At 44.5% G+C, this 25,509-nt stretch overlaps 1 protein-coding gene across 3 annotated transcripts in view; it reads right to left on the bottom strand.

Moving 5' to 3' along the window:
- LRFN3 (leucine rich repeat and fibronectin type III domain containing 3) overlaps positions 1 to 23,317 on the bottom strand; it is a 47,793-nt gene extending 24,476 nt beyond the window's left edge. For all 3 annotated transcript variants that reach the window (XM_032207156.1, XM_032207155.1, XM_032207157.1), the window contains exons 1-2: positions 23,261 to 23,317; positions 20,780 to 20,923 (exon numbers count right to left, since the gene is read on the bottom strand). In XM_032207156.1, coding sequence (XP_032063047.1) covers positions 20,780 to 20,820 — 41 coding nt within the window. In that variant the 5' untranslated portion in view covers positions 20,821 to 20,923; positions 23,261 to 23,317. The remainder of the gene's footprint in view (positions 1 to 20,779; positions 20,924 to 23,260) is intronic.
- Between the last annotated feature and the right edge of the window lie 2,192 nt (positions 23,318 to 25,509).

Raw genomic sequence — 25,509 nt, 5'->3', positions numbered from 1 at the left:
AAGTCAAAAGAAAAAAAAAACATAAAATAAAATGGGGGTGGGGGATTAAAGAAAAGCAAAACGAAGCCCCTGGTTTAGTATTTGTTTTTTACAATGATTTCAAATTGGATTATCAAGCGACATAATGCGTTCTTGCTTCTGGTATGCATAACACGCACCGCAGGAGCAGCCAGCGAAGGGAGATTATTTATGAGCGCCAATTACTCTGTTTTTGTCACTTATCTTGATTTCCACTGCAGAGATAGCTGTCTTCACGACTCAAGCAATAACAAACAATAAACCCCAAAAGGCTTTCATTTCAGAAATGAGAAACTCCAACTGGAACATGCTTGCTCTAACACAGAGATCTCGACCCTACGCAGGAGCTCAGGATGGATTTGAGCAGCTAATTAATCACCCACCTCTTACAGAGGCTGTTTCTGCAGAGCTCTATAAGCCTTATGTACCTATAAGCCTTTTTTTTTCTTTTTCCACCAGAGAAATTCCTTAGACGACAGCGCATGGAGACAAAAGTATTTTTAGAAATAGGAAGCACGCTGCTGAACGTCTCCGGCGCACGTTTAATCAGTGCTCAGCCAGCCTGGCTGAACGTGGCTTGCGAGTGTTTGTATCCAAATATGATGGTTTTGTTTGGTTTGGGTTTTTAAACATGCCGTTCTTCTTCTTGTAAGCTGAGGTTGAGCCTGTGACTAGGAACAGAGAAAGAGAGTGCCTTGGCAAAATCCACTGCTGTTTAGAGATAGCTAGATAATTAAGCCATTAATTCAAACATCTGCATTATCGCATAATTGCCTCCAGGCAACACTAAACCTCAGCTTTTTGTGGTTTTCAGAGGCTGGTTAAGGACACTTGTCCCCTTCCAAAGGTTTCTTGCAGCTGCAGTCTCCCGGTTGGTCTCATTTTCCTGATGCAGAGGAAGAAGAAACCAGAACTCAGCCCCTCAACATCTGTGCTACGCACAACACCCAAGGGGCTGCTTAAATAGCAGGAATTGTACGCACTGAAATGTGACGCACACAGGTTTTTCTGGATAATATCCAGGCCCAGCGAGCTTAACCGTGCTGCCTGCTCCTGCTGGCTGGGGTGAGGGTGTCCGCAAGAGCTCATGCAAACAGCCACAGGCTTAGCATCACCTATAGCACGCCTGAGCTGCCTCTGCTAGACGGGGGCTGTCGGTAAGCTAGCAAGATGTTCTCACGTTGTGCATGGATAAAAGCATCAAGGGCATCTCTTTGAAACACCTTACTGCGGTTAAATTGGAGCAGATAGTCAGCACCACCAAAACAACCCCACACAATGTACAGAAAAAAAAAAAATACAATGATCTGCAACATTAAGAATTTACCTAATCCAGGAAGAAAATGAGCTGTTTTTTTTTTTCAGAGTACGAGCAAGCACAGCTATAAATATTGAATAGGGTCTAAACACTCTCATTCTCCCCCAAGACTCTACAATATGCAAATTATTAAAAATGGAAGATTATTTGGAAGCATTCAGTGCACAAATACTATGCAAGCACCAGAAAGCTTTATTTTCTCTCTAGCGCCTGACAAGCAAAAGGGAGCACAACTCTGCAGGCGTTATTATTTAGTTATTTAGGAGCACACACATAACAGAGGAAGACTTTTTCCCCTCCATACAACACACAGCAGTTAGGTCATCCCCATTACTTATTAAGTCAAACCCATAAGTAATTAAGGATGCTGCTGTAGGGCTCTCATGGCACCTGTAAATCCTCTCCCTTCACCATAAATATCTTACTTAACTGACAAGGTCGCGTTTTTTGCAGTGGATCAACCATGCCTGACCCATTTCTGGCAGGTGGTCGTCTTCATCAACGCTCATGGTCTCTTGACTATGCTTCTGCATACTCATCACAACCTTCCCCTCCCAATTAAAACCTCTTCTGCGGGCTGAGGAATGCAAGACTTGAACTTGAAGGCCAAGCTTTTTGACCTTTCAGAAACCCAGGACAGTTGCTTTTGAAAGCTGAAAGATTTCCAAATGCTCCTGGTTGGACATGGAATTAGAGGATTGTTATTTCTGACACTGTTTCTGACGCCGTCCTCAGCATGGCTGCTGATTAAATGCTTTGCAAAGCAATATGAGACGTTCCACCTCATGAAAAGCATTATGGAAATCCAAGCCACTCACTGCTGTGAGATAATCATCAGAAAACTCCAGCCCCTTTTTATTATATTCATGTAAAATTTTGTTATGCTGCTCCAGATGACTCTAATTGAGCAGACGTTGGAAATTAAAGCATATCCAATGCTGTCCTAACCTTGGTGACCTCAAAACTTTATGCTTTTTCATGTTTCTAATAAAAAAAAAATGAATTAGCCTTCAATGTTCTGGGCTTTTGGAGGCAACATCCTTTCTCTAGAACCACTGCTAACCCTCTCTGCAAAAGAGAAATGCATTAGAAGCCAACAACTAATGCACAGACACTGAGATTTATTTAACTGTTGGAAGGAAGGGGAATTGAAGCAGCACACATTTTCCTAGGGGTCAGAAAAGATAAAACAAGCCAAGTGCAGCGAACTGCAGCATGCAGAGTCTGGTTGGGGAATACTTTCTGACAGGAAAAAAAAAAAAAAAAAAGATAACTAAATGGTTTGTTAAATTCATTTGTCCTTATCTCAACTTGCTGTGAAGTCCGTAACTTCGTAAATACTATTAAAAATAGATCTATTTTACTCTCTGACGGACTCTGCGACCTGCGGGTTCCGCTTCTGACCGGGATCATTTGGCATGCATAAATATTGCCTCTTTCATTCATGTTCAACAGGATGCTCCAAATTCTGTAGAATTGCAGGTTTTTAACGGGATGTTCCAGAGGTTAATATACTACTGAGATTGTTTCAATTTACCATCGGATAAAATGACTATCTATACAATTAAGTCCATTCTGGTGAATTAATTATCTCAAACTGGAGTAAGCTATTAATAATGAACAGAATTATTCATGCTTCAATTCCTTTGCAATATCTGACCTTCTGCTAATGCATGCACCCTCCCAGGTTTTGGTGGGTGTGCAGGAGAAGCACGTAAATCCCTTGCATACAAAGCCCTCGGAAATGTAATTAAAAAAATTAAAGGGGGGGGGAGAATTCAAAAATCAACCCCATTAATTGTCATATCTAGCTGATGCTTAACAAGTTAAGACCTTCTTTGTGTCCTCACTGACAAAGTGCCTTTGCCAGGCCTGGACCACCATAGACTGGACAAGATTTGCTTTTAAAGTAGTTTAAAGTTTGTTTTAATATAATTTTCTGGATTGAAAAATGTACTAATATCTTCCTGAAAACCTACAGAGCCAAACTAAGCAACGCTGCGAGCATAGAAAACAAATAATAAGATGCAAAATAACAAAATCTAATGACTTGATGGAAAACAAAATAGGTGTAGATGACCTTTGTACAATATCAGTCTGGGGGACTGTATTCATCCTGGCTTTAGTGGCTATTGCCTTTGCTAATTGAAGCACTTAATGTGTTCCAGCTGCTATTCGGGTCAGTGCCCTGTTCTCCAAAAACTGTTTTTTTTTTTTTTTTTTTTCTCTAAATGAAGATTGTTTTCTTTCACACAAACTTAATTCTGAACCAGCTATCTCTGGACACCAAAGAGATGGTATTTTAAGGATAGAAGCGCTGCCTGCTTTTTTTTTTTTCAAGGAGATTTTATTGTTATTTAAATTTGTTTGGATGCCTAAATGTGAGAATGCTGCTCTGAAGCCTTAGAGCTTTAGATAAAATACAAAGAAACAATCTTTAGAAATATGAAAGGGCCCATCTCCTGGTGGAAAAGGGGCAGTTTAAGCTGTTCCACTTTCAAAGTGACCTCCAAGTTGAGCACCAAAGCTGCTTTTTGGGAGCCTGGTGCACTTTCTTTAAGGGGTTAGAGGTCCTAGAGGTGACGGATTCTCCTTTTGGATGCAGTGCAGCATTGTGGCCATCCATCCTGAAATTAAGAGGTCCCATTCCCTTTGGGAATTGCACTTTATCAGCAGTGCAAGGGGTGAGGATACTACAGGGGTTGGATCCCAAACAGGGTGGCTCGCTACAGGGGGCAGCCAATTTCTGCACAATTTTTGCCAAAGCACCTCTCGAAACCAGGCAGAATTGCTAAAAGCCAGGTCTTCCTCCAAAACTACAAGGTGCAGAATAAAACAGGCCCAAACATCCACCGCAGAATACAGGACAAGGCACCCCAAGTGCCCAAGGAAATAAAATTAAATATTGATCTACCATGCTCTGCACCCCAGTGCTCATAAACCTGTGCCAAATGCTCGGCTGTTAATAGGTCCCACTCCCATTCGCAGGAATTATATATACCCTGACTGTGCAAAACGCATGAGATTGACTTTATCTCAGATTAAGCCCATTTTCCCCAAGAATGCATCAAATTGAGCATTTGGGAGATGTCAGAGGCTCTCTGGTCAGAGATTCAGCCTCCTGCCAGGTACTCAGCAGAAGCAGTACATTCTGTTCAACAGCAAAACTGGACCCAAATCCCCAAAATCCAGGAGTACTGGCCTAGTTAAAACGCCGTACCAACCCATTACATTAAATTAAACTCCAGGTTTCTGCAAAGGTGGCTGCTCACGAGCAGCTCTGCAGCAGCAGCCAGGCTGGAGATGGGAATTTCCTCATTTCACTGCAATTCCATGTAAATGAACCCATCCCCGCTCCTTCCCCATGGGCTTGGCATGACAAGGCTGAACCTGATGTTGTAAAGCAGCAGATTTGGGGGATTATTCACAGCATGCAGCTGTGTCCTTCCCATTCTCCCAGTTCTTCTTCCTTCCCTCTCCCCCTTGAAGCTATCCAAACACCTACATCTTGCTTGAAAAAAAATAATAATAACAATATTTACAGACCCTGCCACCTCATCTTATTTCAAATATAACTGTCAATTCTGTATGCAAAATGAGTGACTTCGTTAGCTTTACGCTGCCAGAGAAATGAAGATTTCTCCAGGGGAATACAGATGTGCCAGCAACATTAAGAAAAACTCCTGCGCTTTGTCATTATGGGGTGGGGGTGGTGGAAATCCTGGGTGCCAATTAAAAGAGTCTGAACGTTCATTTTGCTCTGTGAGCTTGGTTAGCAAACAATCTAAACCTCCAGAATCTATTAATAAACCAAAAACTGTACAATGAGGTGGTTCAAAAGCAAGAAGTCTCCAAACGTCATCCCAACCCTTAGGGTCTCCAGTATGGGGTTCTGGGGGGTATTTCTATACCCAGTGGCTGCAGCAGTCCTTTCCATCTTTTTCAGGCCACCAAAACAGTCCTGAGATAAAAAAGAGGAAATTTGCACCCTAAAAAACACCCACAACAGCTTGGCATTGGGGTTTTGTGCCCCTCACCCTATGTTGTGCCATGTCTGAGTTCTGAGTTTTACCACCAACGTCAGCTTAATGCAAGGTTAATTAGCGTCAGGATGCCACTGCTGGGGATGCTTCCCCTGGAGGCATCAAGATTCACATTTTGGAACTTACTTTTGGCCACAGAAACCACATATTGCAGCTCCTCGACGCAGAACGGCTGGCATATATTTTTAGTCGCCGTGTGACTTGAACATTTCACCATTTAGCAGACACGGGAAGGGTTATCGTGAGTCAACAGCTAGATGGCAACATAAACCGCAGGCACAGGGAAGTGAGGAAATGCAGAGAAACTTCAAAAAGCTCTTAAAAAAAATAATACTGTCAGTCTCAAAACTCCTGACAGATCTGAACAAGGGGAAATTTCAGCTTGAGGCCTTTCTGAAGTCTGATGGACAGCTTAATTGCCTTGCTAAGGACGCCAATTAATTGCAAGAGAGGAACAGTAATCTGGGGACAGCAGAGCAGCAGCAGAATTTAAAGCCCGAGATTTAGCAGCAAAACCAAGAGCAAGACAATAAGGAAGAGGAAGAGAGACCTTTCCCCAAAAAATGAATGAGAAAGGAAAAGTGTGGAGTCTGTGACACCCCGTTTGCTGGTTTGGGGAAGGAATAAGGTAGAAAGTGAAGAATTGGGATGCCCAACTCAGACCAGCTCCTCTACATCTACACAAGCCACCAGGCTGCTGCGGGTTTTGGTGACGATGAGGATGGAGGAGCTGGACCACGACCATGCCATAGCATCTCGATGGCTTGCAGAGAGGCTGAACTTCTGCTTGCTACCAGCAGCTGCTCCAAAATCGTATTTGCTCATCGTTTTCTAACCTACGGAGCTCCTAATAAATCACCTTGGCTTCACAGCTCCAAAGACACAGCTCATTAAGCAGGCAAGAAACATGCAGGGCACAGCACTTCCCAACCTGCTTCTGAACAAGCCAAGCAAACACAAAAACACAAAACACCTTCTGGCAAATGAGTTCATCTCCAAAACCAAGATCCATTGGGAAAGGTCTCTCTAATCCCCCCCCTCAACAGAATAGAGCTTGTTCTGAGGGCTCCCATGACCAAGGGATGAGGTCTGCGTGTTTTTGGGGCTAATCCTCCAGAAATCGGTGTCATTTTGACATCTGCTGCTAATATCTGGTTGATGCCATCCATCTGTTGAGGTGGGATTCACACGATGGGTTATAGATGCTGTCTCAATGCCTCTGTAGACCCAGAAACTCACTCTATCAGGAGGATTAAAAAGCAAGAAAACCGACCCCAAAACAAATCCTTTGACTGACAGCAAGGAAAGTGAAATATTTTGGATGAAGAGGTCATAACAGCTTGAGTGAAATACTCCAGCTTCGAGGCCCGCAGCAGGAAAAGATGATGGAGGAATTAAGTTGCACCAAAGGTGATTTCCTTCCCCTAAGCCATACTCAGATCCAGGAATACTTTGCACTAGTATTTCCTACCTTTGTGATCCCCAGGAAAGATTTAAGAAAGTCAAAGTAAACTGGGATCTTTTCAATCAAAATAAAGATTCGCTTCCCTAGCTCTTCTCTCAGAAAAGCAGCGAGCCAAGCATACAAGGAGAAAACAGAAATAAGACAGAAAATACAAAATAGGGTTTATGATCAGTATCTAACAGAGCTTCCCCTCAATACTGGTTATGCTCAATATTTAACGTTCATTTTGTGCATGAGCTCCTTTGTCTGTTGAAGTGAACATTTCCCAAAGCCAGCTGGTTTCATGTCTGGGGCTGCACAGCACGGGGAAATAGTATCTTCTACTGAAAATATAATTTAATTTCTAAATTACACAAAGATTTCAAAATCTAGCTACTACTTCAGGCTAGGAGAAAATCCTGGTTCTTCTGGATTTTATGATGGCCTCAGATTTGTCCTGGCTGTTTTCAGTGTTATGGGAGTAAAAGAGATGAAAATAATAGATCCTTCACTTTTATTTAGAAAATGCTCCCACACTGGGCTCACTATGCTTTAAGTGACAGAAATATTTTGAACTCTTTATTCTCCTCTGAACTGAAGCAACTCAGGACTTACCCTGATGGCCCACCAGGCATAGACCTGCTGTATCAAGCACAGAGAAAACGAGGGCAACTCAAAGATTATTAAAAAAAAAAAGAAAAAAAAAAAAAGTGATCACCACATATCACCATTATGAGCTGCATCATAATTAAATTGGTGAGTTAAAGTTTTTTCTTTTGCCCTGTTATTATTTCCAGGATGAAGACACGAGGATGCCGCAACAGTCCTGCTATTGAGACAAAAGAATTAGCTAATCATCTTGTGAATTGGAGATCACTTTAATTACATCTGGTATATTCTCATTATCCTCCTACTATGCTACAACATTTTTTTGTTCTTTTTCTTTTTTATCCTCTCCTATTGTTATGCTCTTATTCTCATTATTTTATTATTCTTATCCCCCCCCTCCTCTATTAAGTATGGTGAGAAAATGGTCAATACATTCAGGGCAAAGAAACTGTTTTTTACGGTTCTTAATGAGATTTTGCATAGATATTAACGCCTTTGAGTGGTAAACTGCGGTCTACAGCACATAAAGCGATTTTATTTTTTATTTCTTTTTTATTCCAGACCAACTCAGAGTGCCAAACAAGGAAGGGGGATGTCAGGCATGGTTCCTAATCCCAATTCCTGCTGCAGCCCTAAATCAGCTCGTGGCGTTGATGTTGCTGCAAGAGCTCAGGATCCTCTGCACAGTTTCTGAAATATCACCCGAACTCTTCCTCTACCAACAGACATACAATTTATTACAAAAAAATAATTAAAAAAAATCATGTATTATCACTCAGTTAACAGAGGAGTTTTAAACCAGTCCTGAAGGTGCAAAACCTACATGAGGATTCCCAAAACCCAACAGCAAGACGTTCAGTGAGTTTTGATGGAATAAATCAGCGTTTTCTGACCCCAAAATAAGAAACAACATCTTCTGCCTGCCTGGAATAGCACATCGGCATGCATCACCTAAAATCGGGAAGCCTCTGAAGTGTCGCCCCAGGCTGACACCCTTCAGGACACATTCCCCTGTCTCCAAAAGCTTCTCTGCTAAATCTGAAAGGAATCGGTGAGAATTATGCTCAGAACAATACACGCTTATTAACTCGGTCTTTGCGTCTTTCTTCTGTATCTCAGACCTGAAAAAAATCAGGTCCTAATAGCAAACTGCTGGGCATCCAGAAGGTTAAGGACTCAAATCCTCACCAAACCCCTTTTCTCCTCCATTTTAGAGACGCACGCACCCAGCTATACGCCGAAGCCCATAACAATCCTCGACACACTACAAAACTCCCAGCAAAGCTGGCTTTGCTCTAGTCAGGCTGATTTCTAGAGCAATACATAAAGGAAAGAGCCGAGGCATGTCACGTCTCGGGGGTTTTTCTTTCAGGGCTCAACCTCCTTCCCACCTACGCTACAGCTTGCGCATAATTTATATGAAAAATGCAGTGCTGTCTTTAAGTGACAAAAAAATCTATACTATCCAAGCTTGGTTTCCTGCTGCCTAATGGCAGCAAGAAATGGCAATTATCCCCTAAAGGTGTAATAAATGGAAAAGAGAAGAGGAGAATAATTGGTAGAGAACCAGAAAAAGAAAGAAACAACACGCTAAAAAATTCAGCTATATGGACCCAGAATGTGCAAATACTTTCCTGATGTTGTGCACCTGCCCTCAATAGCACTGGCTTTGCTTCAAAGTTTTCCCAGCTCACGCCTGTGACTTTACAGCAGGCGATGCAAGTGATCTGTATGATGCTACCTATTGGCAAACTCGGTTAAAATTCTGCTGAAAGTCCCTGGCTGTGAAAAAATCAGAGGTAGAGTCATCGTTTAAATGCTTTTTTTTTTTTTTTCCTGTGTTTACCTTGTCATTGTGCAAACAAACAAAAAACCCCCACGTATAACATAATCCAACACTAACAAGAGACAAAGACCTAAAGCCAGGTTGGATTGCATGATATTTAAGATGTCTTGGTTGGAATTCAACCTCAAGAAGCTGGTTTTAAAGCATTATTTCTAGAGAAATACAGCCCCTTGGCTCAAAGCAGGGTCACCAACAGCAGGGACCGCATCCAATGGACTTGGATTAGCTCCACAACCTGTTCCAATCACCCTTACAATTAAAATTAAAAAAAAGGGGGGGAGGTCCTTATGTTTAAAGAATTTCATGTATTTCATTCTGCACACAACACCTCTTTTCCTGTCACCGGATAGCACCAGGAAGATCTTGATGGTGATAACTAATTAATTTTGTTTTGTTAACTTCATTTTGTGTGAAAAGACGCAAAATACCTACTCCGAGGCAAGGATGACCCAGGCCTTGAGGGTATCCAGAGGATGATTAACTAGGAAACTATTTAATCAAGAAAACCATTTTGTAAGGAAGAATCTGACACACATGCCCTTGAGTTTGTTACTAATCAACCTGTTGGAAACAATTGGCTGAAAAACACAGACAGGAGTGTTGTGATGTGAACCATTGGTGAACTCTGCTCATGATAATCCTAAAAATCACGGCCCTAGGCTGGGAGACCCCAGCCCAACAAGGGACCCTTCCCCTCTGCGGAGAATGATTGCGACATGTCAGCGTTATGCTAATTATGGAGCTAATTAGAAGGGAGAGGATTGCACCGAAACCAAATATTTTCTTGGACAACAATCTGTCTGTCTTTGCATCCTCTCGCCTGTTGGTTATTTCCCACCTGAGCCTTCTTTCCTCCAGGCTGAGCAGTCCCAGAGATGCTCCAGGCTCATCGTCATCTTGGTGGCCTTTCAGGAGACTCTCCCCAGTCCCTCCCATACTGGGGAACACTGGGATTCTGCTGAAATTCCCATTCCCAGCCCCGAAATGCTGCGTCCTTCCCTTCCACCACTTGCTGAGCTGCTCCAAAGACCACATGAATTATTTCCGAACAACTCGCTCAGAAAAACACTCTCAAAAAAAATGCACAATAACTTTCTGGGTCATACAGAATAAAATCAGCCAGGATACATCGGGGGTCTGCGGAGACCATAAGAAAAAATCAGCAGCCTAATTATTCATCCGCGCTGGCACCAGCAGATAGAAGCGATGCATTCATCCTTTTCCTTCAAGACAACCCCAAGTGACGGCTGAATCCATCTGAAAGAGCACTCCCCTCCCAGGAAGGGGGCTGCACGTGGTGCCAGCGTTTATTTATTCCACTTTCTTGCTGCTCAGATGGAAAAATGCCCAGGTCAGTCTGCTGCGCTGCAATAACCTTGTTTTATCTTCGACGCCTGTCTCTTCTGTGGCTTTTGTGCATACGCAAGCAGCTCCTCGCGGCGCTATCAAAATAAGTAATAATGGTGTAGCTTGTTTGGGGAGCAAGCTGTACTAAATTATTCCGAAGGCTGATGTCTCAATGAGGAAAAATAAAGTAGCTGCGATTTTGAGATCAAGCAAGTTCAGACCTTTTCATCACGTCTTTAGACTCGCAAATTTGGCTCTCGGAAAACCAGGGGCTATTTCACCAAGTTCTCCTTCTTCAGGGAAAAACCTTTGTTTGAAGCCTGCACGGATGGAGCTGTTTATCTCCCGAATTGTTTCTGGCAGAGAAGCCATTTCTGGTATTACGCGGACTTAAAAACAGTCCAATAGGCAAACACAATCCCGACGGGAATTTAAGGACCTGCACACTTACACTTAATAAGTGGCAGCACTGCTCCAGTAAATCTAGGTTATTGCTGCAGCTCTAATTGCACTGGATCTCTCCTAGACATCGTTTCTCTTCCAGCAGTACCCTGCAGAAAACAACACACACGGCGCAGCAACGGTATCTCTGGGATGGGAATCGGAGGAGACGACAGCCCAGGTCTAACAAACCGAGCTCGATCCTGCGAGCTGCAGATGTCTGAGGTGCCCAGAGAGGAGCATTCATCTGAAGCACCAAAGCCACTGCAAATATTGCGTGGTTACAGGTTTGGCAGGAGCAAGACGAGATGCCAGGGGCGCTCCAGCTGTGTGGTGGGCTTCAGTTTAAGGTCAAACTGGCTAAAAACTCCAATGCAAAGCCATCAAGCTTACAAGATTCCTCCCCAGTGCAGACCACTCTGACTCCGTACATCTTCCTCGGAAGCAGAAAGCTCCCCATGCTACACGAATTGCTATTAAACCTCCAAAATGCCAAGCCCCACATCGTCTGGGAAGGAGCCAGCAGCCCCGTTGCTGGATCTCCAAGCACTGCCATGCAAACCACGTTTTATTTGCACCAACAAAAATTTTTTGCCGGGCGATTCCCTCTGCTGGACAATGCTCATGTGTCCTCGGTGCCAAGGGAGTCATATATTAAATATCGGGCTGCGGAGGGCAGGCTGAGGTCTCTAAATGGCGTAATGGAGTAATGATCCTGGAGGCAGAGGCCAAAAGCTGGACGGATAGACACCCTCTCATCATTCCAACTTACATCCTCAAGCAAAGCGAGGCAAACGCATTCAGAGCAGCGAGGTCACAATTTGCAATTCGTGACCCGTAATTACTGCTGCTGAAAACAAGGGCAAGGAAAACGAGATGGCAAAGCAGCAGTCCTCGCGTGCACGGAGGCTGCTGGTGAAGCAGGAGAAGGGCAAACCCATGGCACACAACCCGTGGCGAGGGGGCTGCTCGGATGGTTTTGGGTAGAGCAAAGCGACCCTCAGCTCACAGCCAGCTAATTTGGGGTCGTGAGTGCTGCTGTAAGATGTAAAAGCAGCATCAAGGCGACTTCTGTCCTATGGGAGGATGGCGGAGAGCCATTGAGAGCCTCATAGTGAGTGCCCCCGTTCTCACCTCAATGATCACCTGGAGGAGTGTGAAAAGCTTGTAGTGAAATTCTCCTGTCCTCCCAGACAGAAGAAATAGTGCATCGCCACCAGACGTGGCTAAACTATAATTTAAGGAGGTGCCAGTTTACCCCAAAACCACCAACAGTGATGAGTGGGAGCCATCTGAGGTCTTGGCCATCACCCTCTCCCCCTTGGGATGCCTGCGATGGGGCAAGGTAGGACCAAGCTTTCTCCCAAGACCCCGTTTGGACTCTGCATGTGTCAGCATCAGCAACCACAACATCCTTCCATGTGAATAATAATACAATTCCTAACACAAAACTTTTCTTTCTTTTTTCACCTAGGCTACATTTGAGATTATCTAAAGTGTTAAATATTTTCTCGATGAATTTCAGATTTTTACAATGCGGGGAAACGTGGAATGGGCATTAAACCTGTGTCGTAAGGTGCCTAATTCAACAGAGACTGGCTTTACACGATGCAAATGGTTTAATCTGAATTACATTCCCAGTAGATTACTTGAACTGCACTTAATCCTTGTGTGACCACTTTTGATCATAATTTAAAGGGCTGCAAATCAGGATTAGCCGACTTCGCTCATCGACAGTGGCTGCTCACATCTGAATTCCAAACAAAATAAATCATCCACTTAGGGATTTATATTGCTCTAACTCCCTCTAAGCTAATGCCAATTTGCTAAAGTCATAAAGCTGTTGGTTTAAGAAGAAAAAAAATAAAATAAAAAAAGAAAAAGAGATGACCATGGCAAACAGCTGTGGAAACCAGACAGGAAAGCAACGATCCTCCAGCACCTGCCGATGTGACAACCAGGACCACGGGTCCCCTCCCAGCTTTGGGACAGCCCCAAAATTCATGACAGTCCCAATGCATCCTTTATTTTTATTTCTAAGCAAGGTTCTGCAGCGCGGGGATGCAAACCAGCCTCCAAGCCACCTCTCATCCAGCAACAGCCCCTTTGGCCCCTTCTGTCACAACAGCCAGCTGGGCGAGCTGACCATAAATACAGAAATAAACTACTTCAACTATTCCTTTTTGCATTTCCAGGGAGTCTAAGGCATGTTTGTACTCTGCAATTAGTAGGAATATCTGAAACACTTCCCTATGCTGCTGAAAGACATCGCATTTTGTCCTCTCTTCTACAAGAGGAATGAAGTGTGCTCGCAAGCAAAGCCTAGCTTCTGCCAAGTTTTTGCAACTAAAGATAAGTCTCTTCAGGTCCCAGCTAATGATTCTTTTTTATTCTTTTCCCTTACTTTACAATTCATCCTGTTCCAAGTGTTTAAACAAAGTCCTTGACACAGGAATCCTAATGCTGCATTTTTGGTCAGCAGCCATAACCACACAGGTGTCATTACAAAACAGATTGGAAAGGTGGAAAAAGGAAAAAAAAAATGGGGAAAAATAAGAAAAAATATTATCCCTCAAAAAAAAGGGAATAAAATAGGAAAAAAAAATCCCTCAAATTCCCTAAGACATTTTACTGAGGGATGCAGATGCAAAGTAGAATCATCCCCTATAAACATATATTCTGCCAGCCTTTAATAATAATACAATAAAGATGTAAAAAAAAGAAACAACTTGCTTTGACAGTCCCCTTTTCAGGAGGATTTGATAAATTGGTGTTTTATAGGCACAATTTTAAAGCTTCATTTTAACACCATCTAAAAGGCAGCAACGATTGTATTACATAGCAGTCACAGGTGAATCAGCTTTCGTAAAAACCTTTGCAAACAGCTGAAAAGAAAGAAAATGAGGTAGAGAAATAATGACTATTATACGCAAGAAAGCAACTTTAAAGGATGCAGCATACATCAGGAAAGGCATTACCGTCCTCTTGTTAAATTCAAATACGCTTTGAGATGCAGAAAAGTTCTTTTTTTTTCCCCGAAAGCACCCAGACAAAGGCAAATAGCTCCTGATGGAGCGTATGCCATGGAGAAAATGTAAATGTAAGAGCAGACAGAGCTCATCATCGCAGCCTTTTTGGGGAGGATTGTGTTCTAGTGAGTAAAGAGTAATGAAAACCGTGACACTGAGATTTACCATACGAAGCCTTTTGGATACTCCAGGGTTGTGTTCCAGCATCCTGTGCTCATCTCCTCCTCAAAGCTGGGATCTTCCGAGCTCAGGCTGGTGAGCCAAAACCACGACAGCAAAAGCATGCCACCCTCTTGGGAGTGAAGACTTTGGAGCATAAAAACGTGTTTTTTGGGGGGCAGAAAACATGTTTCTCCCGCAACGTGTGTCCCCATCACATTTCCTTTAGCCCTTGCTGATTTCCATTCACTCCTCATTTAATTGCTAATCCCAATGCCCCACCGAGCGTCCTGCCTGGATCCCAGCACCCTCCATGCCAGGGGAAATGCTTCCAGCACATCTTGTTAGCAGAAAAAATCCAAAGGAGATCCCCCTGGATCTTCCCAAGCCTCAAACCCACCAGGACAGAAGAGGAGCGACCTCCACACCTCCACCGCTGGAACCTCGGCGAGACCCCAAAGAGCAAACCCGATTTCCTTCAAATTAATAGGCTGTAGCCCATCATTTACAGCACCTTAAAATTCTGTAGACTTATGAGTACCTCTCCAGTGCGAGAGGCTGGAGGCTGAAAGCATTTTTAAGTGCCTTTTGATGAACACACTGACTTCTTGCTGGTGCCTCCGGGCTTAATAATGTTATCACCTTTATAGCGTTTGGGATTATTTCCCACCAGACGGGGGAGAAAGGTGCCTGAGCAGCTCACAACCTGCCAGTAAACCTCTCCTGGTCCTGCTCCATGCCTCCACTACCAAGCACGGATGGGATTTTTTCCACATTCCCATGGAGCGGCGAGGAGTCCTGTTAGCCTCGGGCTGCAGGATGCTTTCTGATGGAGGGAATATTCCTGGCAGATTATTCTCCTGCGCTGGCACATGCATTCGTGATGGAGATGCCCTCACAGGCTCTAGGGATAGAGGAAACTTGGTCTCCAAGCCTCCACATCCTGGTGTACAACACCAGACCCACACAACCCCACCACAGAGCAACGCCGGAGATGCTGCACGAGAAATATTAGCAGGTTTCCCCCCCAAATGCAAAATATTTCTCTGGAACCTGACCACGTCTGCTGAAACCTGTTATTTTCTCTCGTGGCGTGCTGTCAGGCCCTACAATCTGTTAGCTGTATGTTGAATTGCATCCCTGGCTGCATGGTCCAGGTGCTGCCTAACTTCACACCCTGTGCCACGGGGCAATTTGGGGTCTGCACTGCAACCACACCAGTTGCAAGCACCGTGGGAACTATGAAAGCCAATCTTGGCCCATTTCTCCTCAAAAGAAAGGATACGTGCCCAGCTATATGCAGCTTCCAGGCCTCTCTGGGAGCTCATGTAATACAACTGCAAATACAGCTTAAAAAAAAAAAAAAAAAAAAAAGAAAAAGAAAAAGAAAAGAAAAAAGCAACAAGAAATAATAAAAAAATCAATAATGATAATGATGATGATAACGATACTACTAATAAGACAAGGGAAAGAAATATACTACTACTAATAATACAAGGGAAAAAAACAACAACAACAAAAAAAAGCACAAAGCAGAGAAATGACAAGAATTTTCATTTTCGCTCTTCACTGACAGCAAAGGGAAGGCTCCCAGCAGAAGAACCGAGGGCATCTACATTTTAAAGAGAAAACTTCAAACGCATCAAACCAGCCATTCTTCCAGCAGGCTCTTCTCTGAACCCAGCTCCCACCGTTCCCATCCTCGTCTCCATAAGCCACGGCTTCTTAGTACTTTTCTCCAACCTGGAGGCCACTCCTGGTCATCTCCTGCTCATTTATAGCAATTTTTTTTTTTATTGTGCTGCAAAAATCAGAACCAAGCTGGCTTACTAAGTCATATGGAACACCATGAGTGATGTGGTTTCTTCTGCCTGGGTAATATTTGTCAGGGAATGTCACTTTTTTTACTGATAGAACGCAGTTTGCAATTCAGATCTTAGTTACAGGGACCCAAGGAAGGACATTTTTCTTGATAAAAAGCAGAGAAAAAGAAGGAAATTCATGGCTTCAGAATGAGGATGGATTAACCTGCCATGGGGTGCGGGCTGAGCTTTGGGTACCTTCAGATAAGAGCAGTGTCACGAAGAACCAAAGCTTTGTGAAGCCTCCTGCCCACTTTTTCTCTGATTTTGGCTTAAACAAAGAACTTTTGGAGCAATCCAGAAGCAACCCTCTGACCTGGACAGAGGTCCAGAACAAATCGCGTGCTGCTGACTCATCCTAAAAGAAAACCAAAAAAAAAAAAAAAAAAGCATTTCAGGGGTAAAACTTGACCTAAAGACAAATATTCAGCCCCGTGCTGTGGCAACCTGATGCAGCAGGCTGTGCTTGATGAAGCATTAAGACAAAAACAGGCATCTTGGAAGGGCTCTCAGCATTTTGGCACAGGACTCCCTACACAAAATGCTGTGCTGTCACTCATTCTCATGCAAATATCCCTTAGGATGAGGGAAAAAAAAAAAAAAAAACACACAAGGGGAACTGGCTGTGCGCATCCAGCCCTGGGGCATCCTGCTATTGAAAGGAATTCAAAGGATTAAGCAGTTTTAGAGGGCAGCACCAGCCCTAAAACAAATCTTACAATTTGAGTCGCTTGTCAGGAGTTCAGCCTTACAGAAAAACAGCCACAAATTGTATTTTATTATATTCAAACTTCATACCCGTCCACCTGGAATACGAGACCAACTGCAGAGGTCAGGCTAACTTAGCCACCCTTAGCCTCACCTTTGATGCAAAATATATATATATCTATTTAAATATTAAATTAAGAACGCACGTTTTGGTGTTAATATAATACAGAAAGCCAGCACCAAGCAGGCACATGGACATCTCCAAGCTCCTGACCTGGTTTAGGTGCTTTGCATTTCCCCACCAATAAAGAATGAAGGGAAAATGTGCAATCACAGCAAAATCCTGGGTTCTGCAACAGCCTGAGCGCCACGCAGCAGACCCCTGCTAGGGTTTCTCTGGGTTGCTGATGGCATTGAGTGATGCTGGGGTGTTCAGAGAAAGGGATCTACTCGCAGGTGGATTTAAGAGTCTGTAATTTCAGACAGAAATGGCTTCTAATTACAGTGGGAGAAGGAAGACCTGTGAAAACAGATACTGCTATATAATCTGGCTTCATTTTTCAATGAAGAGAGGCTCAATTAGCATCCAAATTGCCAATGTGGCCACATTCCCCTGGTCTGTCTAGGAGGACAGACCCAACCACTTGTCCTCCGTATGTTTAAAAACCATTTCATGGGCACTTCACATCCAGTGAAGAACCCCAAATCTCGGTGGTTTGCACTGATATCAGCACTCAATCTCCTACCAGCAGCCTAGAAATTAGATAAAAAGCCAAGATCCTCCTAAATTGCAGGTCTGGTTTGGTGAATATTTGGGATCGATGAGAGGAGTCGAGGTCTGGAAGAAGGCAGCACCACCCTTGTGCATTTGATGGGAGCTCTACCAAAGTCCATCCTACCAGCTTAATTTTTTCATTTAAAAGAAGGAAAAAAAAAAAGAAATAACAATGCTCTGAGAACTCTCATTTAATAAAAAAAAAATAACATCAGGGAAAGAAGCAGCACTCGAAGCACTCTTGCTGATTCAAGTGCATTGGGCATGGCGGGAACCCAAGCTCTTTTTGCCCTGAAAAGTTTTTTTTTTTTTTTTGTGAAATGTTTTAGCCTCAGAGCAGCTGAGCCGGACAGACGGCAGCTCGGAGCAAGGCTATTTCGGAATTCACGAGGACGTCACCCGGGGGACCCGTGCCAGGAGCCGTGCTTTGTTCCAGCTGGAAAGGAGGAGCCGCTCCGCACCTCCAGCCTCTCGTGGAGGCCAAGCGGAGGCAGCAGGAAGGGAGAGGCTTAATTCAACCAGCCTAAATAGATCAGTGTTGTAAAAGCCCAAAAAATTAAAAAGGGGGTGGAATAAGGGCTCCCTCTCCTCATGTTACCCAAGCAAAGGGCACGAAGCAGCTCCCCAGGAGGAGCCACCAGCTGTGGTTGGAGCAGTCGCAGCCCCAGCCGGTGTCACAGCGGCCGTGTAGTGACATGACCTCCTTGGTCCAGGCTTGGCTCAAATTCAGCCCAGACAAGCAAACAGACTGCAAAACATGTCACTGCCACCCATCGCTCATTATTACGCAGAAATACTAAAGCCTAGCGCAGAGCACACCAAAAAAAACCCACAACAAACCAATGCCATTTGGCAGCTGTTATATACCATGAATCTGCAGAATAATTTTGGGCGGAACGGGACCTGCAAAGGGCATCTGGTCCAGCCCTAATCCATCCTTCTCTACGGCTTCCATCGGAGCTGAAGCAAAAGGTGAAGCCTGAACCATTTTCCCAGGCAGAAAAATGAGAAAGAAGGCTTTTCTGAACATAAAGGTCAGCTGGCAAAATAATCCAAGGAGGCCAGCAATGGGAAAAGAAAGACTTCTAATTCATCACAGCCACAAAAGGTCCTCTGCCAACGCGAAAACCAGCACGATCCAGCTCCATCCTGCACATATATATATAGCAATTTATAGGCACGGCAGAAGTCCCATCACCAGTTTGCTGGGATATTTCCCAAAACACGGATTCCTGCGGGAATAATCCTGTTTGGTTCATTCCAAGAGGTGCACCCCTGCATTTCATTTACTGCTCCTCCACCACGCCTGTGCTTGGAATCAAGATGCTGGCTTTGCAAAACCAGCCTCCAGAAGACGTTTTCCAATCAATACGCATTATTTCCATCACAGCCAGGGCTCCCAGCACTCGTCCCAGAAAGCAGACAGGCAAATACAGCTCCGAAATGCAAAGCATATCCAGCTCGGAGCTGATTCTGCCTCATGTTAGACATGCACGAAGGAAAAAAAAAAAAAAAAATCCCACACCACTAGCAACGTGGGCATGAGCTATTAACTCTTTTAGTAGAGCAATTTGGAAGCTTTTTTTACACGCTGCTTGTCTGCCTCCCTCCCACCTCCCATCACTTCCACTCCTCCCCGCAGCCCCAGCGCTTCCCAGCTCCCGGGGTTCAAAGGCAAGTGGAGGTCAGCGTGATCTGCAGCCTCCCAGGAGCAGCACAGCAGCAGGGACCCAGCGTGGGATGCACGTGAGCACCACCACTTGCTCCAACACCGCTGAGATCCCAGCACTGAGGAGAGCCACTATGGCTCCGACAACAGGAATCGTACAGAAAGGTACCGTAAAATAGTTATTTTAGGGTAGAGGGGGACCAAAATCACGAGGGCACTGATGCTGCCATCTAAATTGCATTTCCTCACCTCGCCCTGAATTTAAGGGAGGGAAGAATTAAACAAGAAGACCCAATCCTGAATTTCTCGTTGCCAAAGTGCTGCCCAGTTCCAGCCCAGTGCCCCCAAGTCCTTATTTCTGTGGGCATCCATCTATAAGCCGGTCACCACCAGACATCCCAGAGGGGATGGAAGCAGCCCAGGGGATGTAGAATAACCTTCAGAGCCATGCCAGAACACGGAAAGGAGCCTAAATTTCATCCAAGACTGCACAAACCTCGGTAAAATATCATCCGTTTAAAGCTCCCTGCTCACCTGGCCCAGTGCTTGCTTGCCAAAAAAAGGACAATGGGGAAAACACAAGGGAATGACTAAAAAGCTATTTTGGATATATTTGTTCTCCAAAAAAGTGCATGCTTGCAAGCACCTAGAAAACAAGCAGCTGCTAAAATTGGCGGAGGGGAAAATTTAACAAAAACTTCACACTTTTATATTATAAAGCCTCGTCTGAAGCTGGTTGGGTGCCACAGAAAATCCACGGGAAGATTAATAATTCAGCTCTGAACGAGAAAAGTCAATGCACACGGAGCAGTGATAGAAGAAGTTATTTGGTCTTGGCGCTGAGTGCCTACGACAGGGCTCAGCGGAGGCTCAGTGATCCTCGAAATTTGTCTGGAAGTGTGATTGTTACTGACCAGAAAAGAATATGCACATATTTCACAGGCACTCTGCTTGACGGTGAGCTCCTGCCACTCTGGGGCTAAGTGTTGGATCAGAGAAGCAGGGATAACAAAATAAAGCAGCCAGTCTCTTCTGGGTTTACAGAGGATCCAGGATTTCCCACCACAACAAAACTCCCTTTACTCAATCCACATTAGTGAAAAAAATCCTTCACGCAGATGATAACGGTATTTTTTTCCCATTTTTCAAAATGAATTCAATGCTAGATGTCACGTTGTCTGCCCTAGGCACCCAACACTTAGAAAAATCCCAATTTGGGATGAGCGAGTGCCCCTCTCACCCAGGGAGAGGGGTTTGTCTTGCAAGCATCTGTTAGAAGCAGATTTTTGGGTTTTGTTCTTTCTATGGGACAACATGTGAAGGAAGGAAAGAGGGAAACTGAGCAGCAGGAGCACCAGGGGGGAATCCAGCTAAAACCAAGTAGGGCTCAAGCAGCAAAAAATAAAAGACCTCTTGGTCCACACCATGAAGTTCCCCTTAATATCAACCACACCCATCATTATTTAAAAGTCTTGGGGACGAGCTGAGGCCAGCACACACTTCTCTCGTACCTGCAGATGCAATAGGAAGCATTTAGCTTTTGTCCATCCATCTCCTACATCATGCAAAGACCTGGAGCAGACAGGGAGCCCGTCCAGAGCGCCGCCCGCATCGTCCTCGTCTGAGCATCCAGCGTCCCCTCTCCGTGGCCCGACCTGGGGTGCACAGAAAGGATTGACAGACTAAGTAAATCTCCATCCAGACACTTCCTGCCACAAAAATTCAAGAAAATTAGGAGCTGCAGACGTCCTTCTGGCTTTTGGACATCCGAAAAGCACATATTATGGAGAGAAACCAAATTATTTCAAGCAAATTAGGAGCTACAGAGGTCCTTATGGGATTTGGACACCCAAAAAGCACGTGTTGTGGAGAGAAACCAAAACCATCATGAAGACAGGGGCTGTGAGATGTCAAACAACACATTTTTTTGGTTTATGCTCATTTAGGAGCACATTTCTCAGGAGCATCCCGCCCCATTCATGTCACTACCAGAAATGATGGGAGCTGCTTTAACCGAGCAGAAAGTTTCGCTGATGATGCCAACAGCAGCTGAATACGCTGCTCCTGCCAGGAGCCAACACCACGGACCATAAACGTGTTCATTTAGCCTTCGAGCGAGCTGCCATGCAAAATTTCCAGCACCCAAAGGGCAGCACCCAACATCTCGCAGCCACCCAGGCCCTTTGCTGGGATTTGGGAGCATCAGGCATCAAAGCACACGGCGCAAATCCCACAGATCAGGATCACGGACCACTTAACAACAGCTCTTTTCCTGATCTAATAAAATCCCCACGCTGAAACCACATTAAATATTCAGAGTGAGAATAAAACCCGTGTGCTAAGTGGCAACACCAACTCTAACAGCATGGGGCTTTTTCCCATTGCTCCTCGCTCCACTAGCAGCACTCTCCCATAACACCACCACTAAAAACACCCCAGCAGCTCGGAAAAAAATAGCATGGATCCGCCAGCCCTGGGAGCACTGGTGCAAATCCCAGGTGGGGATGAGATTTCCCCACGTGCACATCGCCAGAGGCACGCGGGCACGGGCCCTCTCGCGGCGAGCGAGGCAGAGGAAAATCCCCCAGCCCCAGCATCGAGAGAGAAAATGCTGCAACTGCCTGCAGCAACGCCGGCGATCGGCGAGTCTCCCGGGTTACCAACTTGGAAAAATCACACGGGAGGTTAAGAACATGTAATTTCCCCCGAAATTATGAGAAGGTGGGGGAAAAAAAAATAATAACAGTCGGTTGCTTGTGAATTATGGTCATCCAGGCACATTAAAAAATTGAGCATTAAGTACAACCAATCCTTGCTGCTGATTTTTTTTTTCTTTAATAGGCTGTAAAAGGTATTTTTTAGGTTTATAAATAGATTAAGCGCCCTGCATGCTTCACAGGAAGAGTTTGCACTGACACACATCCAGCTGCAAAATGCAGACGGCAGGCAAGGACTGCAGGTGGTTTGGGGGCTCCTTCATAGCCAGCCTTCCTCTGCCAGACCACAACCCTGCTTCCACCCTGATTTTCTGGGTAACGTGGCCCAGCGCCTCCCAGCTCCTGCCCTGCTCTGCTCGCCAGGTGGGTGAGGATGAAAAAACTCAGGCCAGCTCCACAATCAATGCAGTCATTTTTTTTTTTTCCTCTATTTTCTGCAGAGAATCACCTTATGGGGCTCAATGACAGCACAACCACCCCCTATAAAAATGCTCCGGTACCCAGAGCATCCTTTGGTACCCAGAGCATCCTTCGGTACCCAGAGCATCCTTCGCCCCTTTTCGGAGAGAGAACAAGCCTGGAAGGTCGTGCCCCTTGGATGTGACCTCGAGCTGGCAGGGGCCTCTCTCACACCCCTCTGCACCGCCCCGTCCCCTGGCTGCACAGCCGAATATTGCTTGCAGAAAGGGCACGCAGCACTCAAGATCCTAAAAAAAAAAAAAAAAAAAAACAAAAAGGACTGCAAACCAAGCAGGTGTGCAATGCCACCCAGGAGTGATGAAAGGGAAAAAAATCCCCCAAAAAGCACTGGAAAGGCTCAGTAGCCATCATCCTCACGACTCCAAGCCAGACATATTTTTTTTTCTCTCTCTCTTTTTTTTTTTTCCCCTCCTCTCTGCAAAAAGCTGCATCGCGGGGCTCGGCGTGCGCCTGCAATGGGCAGGGTGGATCCCACCTCCCTTGGCGGAGACAGGGCAGGCACAGCCGACAATGACACTGCAATTTATCAACAACTAGTGGGGCGAAAAAGGAAAAAAAAAAAAAAAAAAAAAAAAAAAGAAAGAAAGGAAAAAAAATAATAAAAAAAAATTAAAAAACCTCCGAGCCCCCTCCACCTCCATCACCATCCTGATTTTCCGCGGTGCTGAGCGCTCCAAAGCGGGAGGACAAAGGCGGCGGCATCGCTGCCAAACCGGAGCATCCCCCCGGTAGCGACCCCCCCCCGGACCCCCTCTTCTCCTCCTCCTCCTCCTCCTCAGCTTCATCCCCGCTCACCTCTCCCCGGGGCCGAGCCTAGCGCGGGGGCGCGCCCCGCGCCGCGCCCGCCGCTCCCCCGCCGCCCATGGCCGCGGCTCCGCTCCCCGCGGAGGCTCCCGCACCGGCGGAGGCTCCCGCACCGGCGGAGCCGGCCCCCGCCGCTGCCGCAGGGGCCGCGCCCGCTCCGCTCCGCCCCGGCTCCGGTTCCGCTCCGCCCCGGCTCCGGCTCCGCTCCGGCTCCGCGCAGCGGCGGCACCGGGGGGGCGGCACCGGGAGGCGGGGACGCGGGATCCGAATTCTGGCTGAATTGCCCCAAAAGTGCAAGTTTTTTTTTTTTTTTTTTTTTTTTTTTTTTTTTTTTTTTTTTTTTTCCGGGAATGGGATTGCCCCTTAATTGTAAGGGGGTTTTATTTTATTTTATTTTATTTTATTTTATTTTATTTTATTCTATTCTATTCTATTCTATTCTATTCCCGGTAAATGGGATTCCCCGTTAATTATTCTTTTTATTTATTTATTTTTCCCGGCAAAAGGACTTCCCAGTTAATTACAATATCTATTTATCTATTTATTTTTCCTGGTAAACAGGCTCCCCCTTAACGGCACGTTAAATACAGAATCACAGAATTTCTAGGTTGGAAGAGACCTCAAGATCATCGAGTCCAACCTCTGACCTAACTCTAACAGTCCCCACTAAACCATATCCCTAATATACGTATCCCTAATATATGTATATGTATATTCCACTAATGTATTTATATATATTTTCCCACTAATATAATATATATATTCCCACTAATATAATATATATACCCACTTTTATATATCTAAACATTCCCACTAATATATATTTCCACTAACATATATCTATTCCCACTTATATATGTATTCCCTCTAATACAATATATATATTCCACTAATATATGCATATATATTCCCACTAATATAATATATATGCCCACTTATATACCTCTATATATTCCAAGTAATATCTATACATTCCCACTAATATATATATACATACACCCACTAATATTATGTGTATATATTGTCCCACTAATATAGTGTATAGTATGTGTATCTATATATATATTCCCACTAATAGAGTTTTCCCATTAATTGGCCTTTAATTATAAGTTTTTTCCAGACTTTTAATTGGCCTTTAACTCCACGCCTTTTTTTTTTTTTTTTAATTATTTGTTTTTTGGTTTTGTTTGTTTGGGTGTTTTTTGTTTTGGTGGTGGGGATTAGTCGGGATTAACGTTAGTTACCCGTTAATTATTCTTTTAGCAGACGAGGATTCCCCTTTAATTGCGTGTTAATTACAACTTTGTTTTCACTGATGGGGAATACCCGTGAATCGCCTGCTAATTACAAGTTTCCTCAGTGATTGAATTACCCGTTAATTGCCTGTTAATTACAAGGGTTTTTCTTTGCAGTTATGGAATGAGACGTTAATTACAACGTGTTTTTTTTTTTTTCCTTTTTTTTTTTTTTTTTCTTCCCGGTGATTGGAATTACTTGTTAATTGCCAGTTAATCATGTGGATTATTTTTTTTTTCAGCTCGTGAAAAAATAGATTTATGAAAAACAAATTGAAAATAATAGGCGTAAGTAGGGCTAAGCATCTTTACTTATGTGGCATCGGGTGAGGCTCGTCCGGTCCAAGCAGGGGGGCTCGAAGGGTTGGTTTAGGTCTATTTTGGCTCCTTTGGGATTTTCTGTGACCCTAAAAGGGGAACAGGAACATGCTCCGGAGCTGTGTGACCCCCCCCCCCCCAATGCAAAAGTGGCTGTGCTGCTGCCGAACTGCTAAAGTGACCTTCTTGCCATGGAAAAAAAATCGTTTTTTTTGCCATGGAAAAACTCCTTTTCCATGCACAATATGCAGGCATATGTAGAAAAGGGTATAGAAGAAGGAAAAAAAATACACTTCAAAATCCTTCCTTTTCTGTTCCTTTAGCCAAAGCAGCTACAACACTCCAAATCCTTCCTTCACCCCTTGTGGTTTTTAAGTGTGGTAGAGGGAAAGACTGTATTTTTGGGGGGGCACGGTTCTTTGCTTTGAGACAATGTCATCTATTGATACAGAGAATAGAAGGCAGCCTTGTCTATTAAATAATTTACTACAGGAATTAAATAATAAAAACTTATTTATGGCAGCGGACTGATGGCAGCTTGGCCCAGGAAGGTTTGGGGCTGAGGATCGCTGCCGTCCCGCTCCCATCCCGTGACTCACTCCTGGATAATACCAAGCAGAAAAAAAA

The sequence above is a fragment of the Aythya fuligula genome, unplaced genomic scaffold (assembly GCF_009819795.1).
Source record: "Aythya fuligula isolate bAytFul2 unplaced genomic scaffold, bAytFul2.pri scaffold_31_arrow_ctg1_3, whole genome shotgun sequence".
Lineage (NCBI taxonomy): Eukaryota > Metazoa > Chordata > Aves > Anseriformes > Anatidae > Aythya > Aythya fuligula.
The sequence above is the reverse complement of the archived record's forward strand: the minus strand, read 5'-3'. Positions and strand labels throughout refer to the sequence as shown.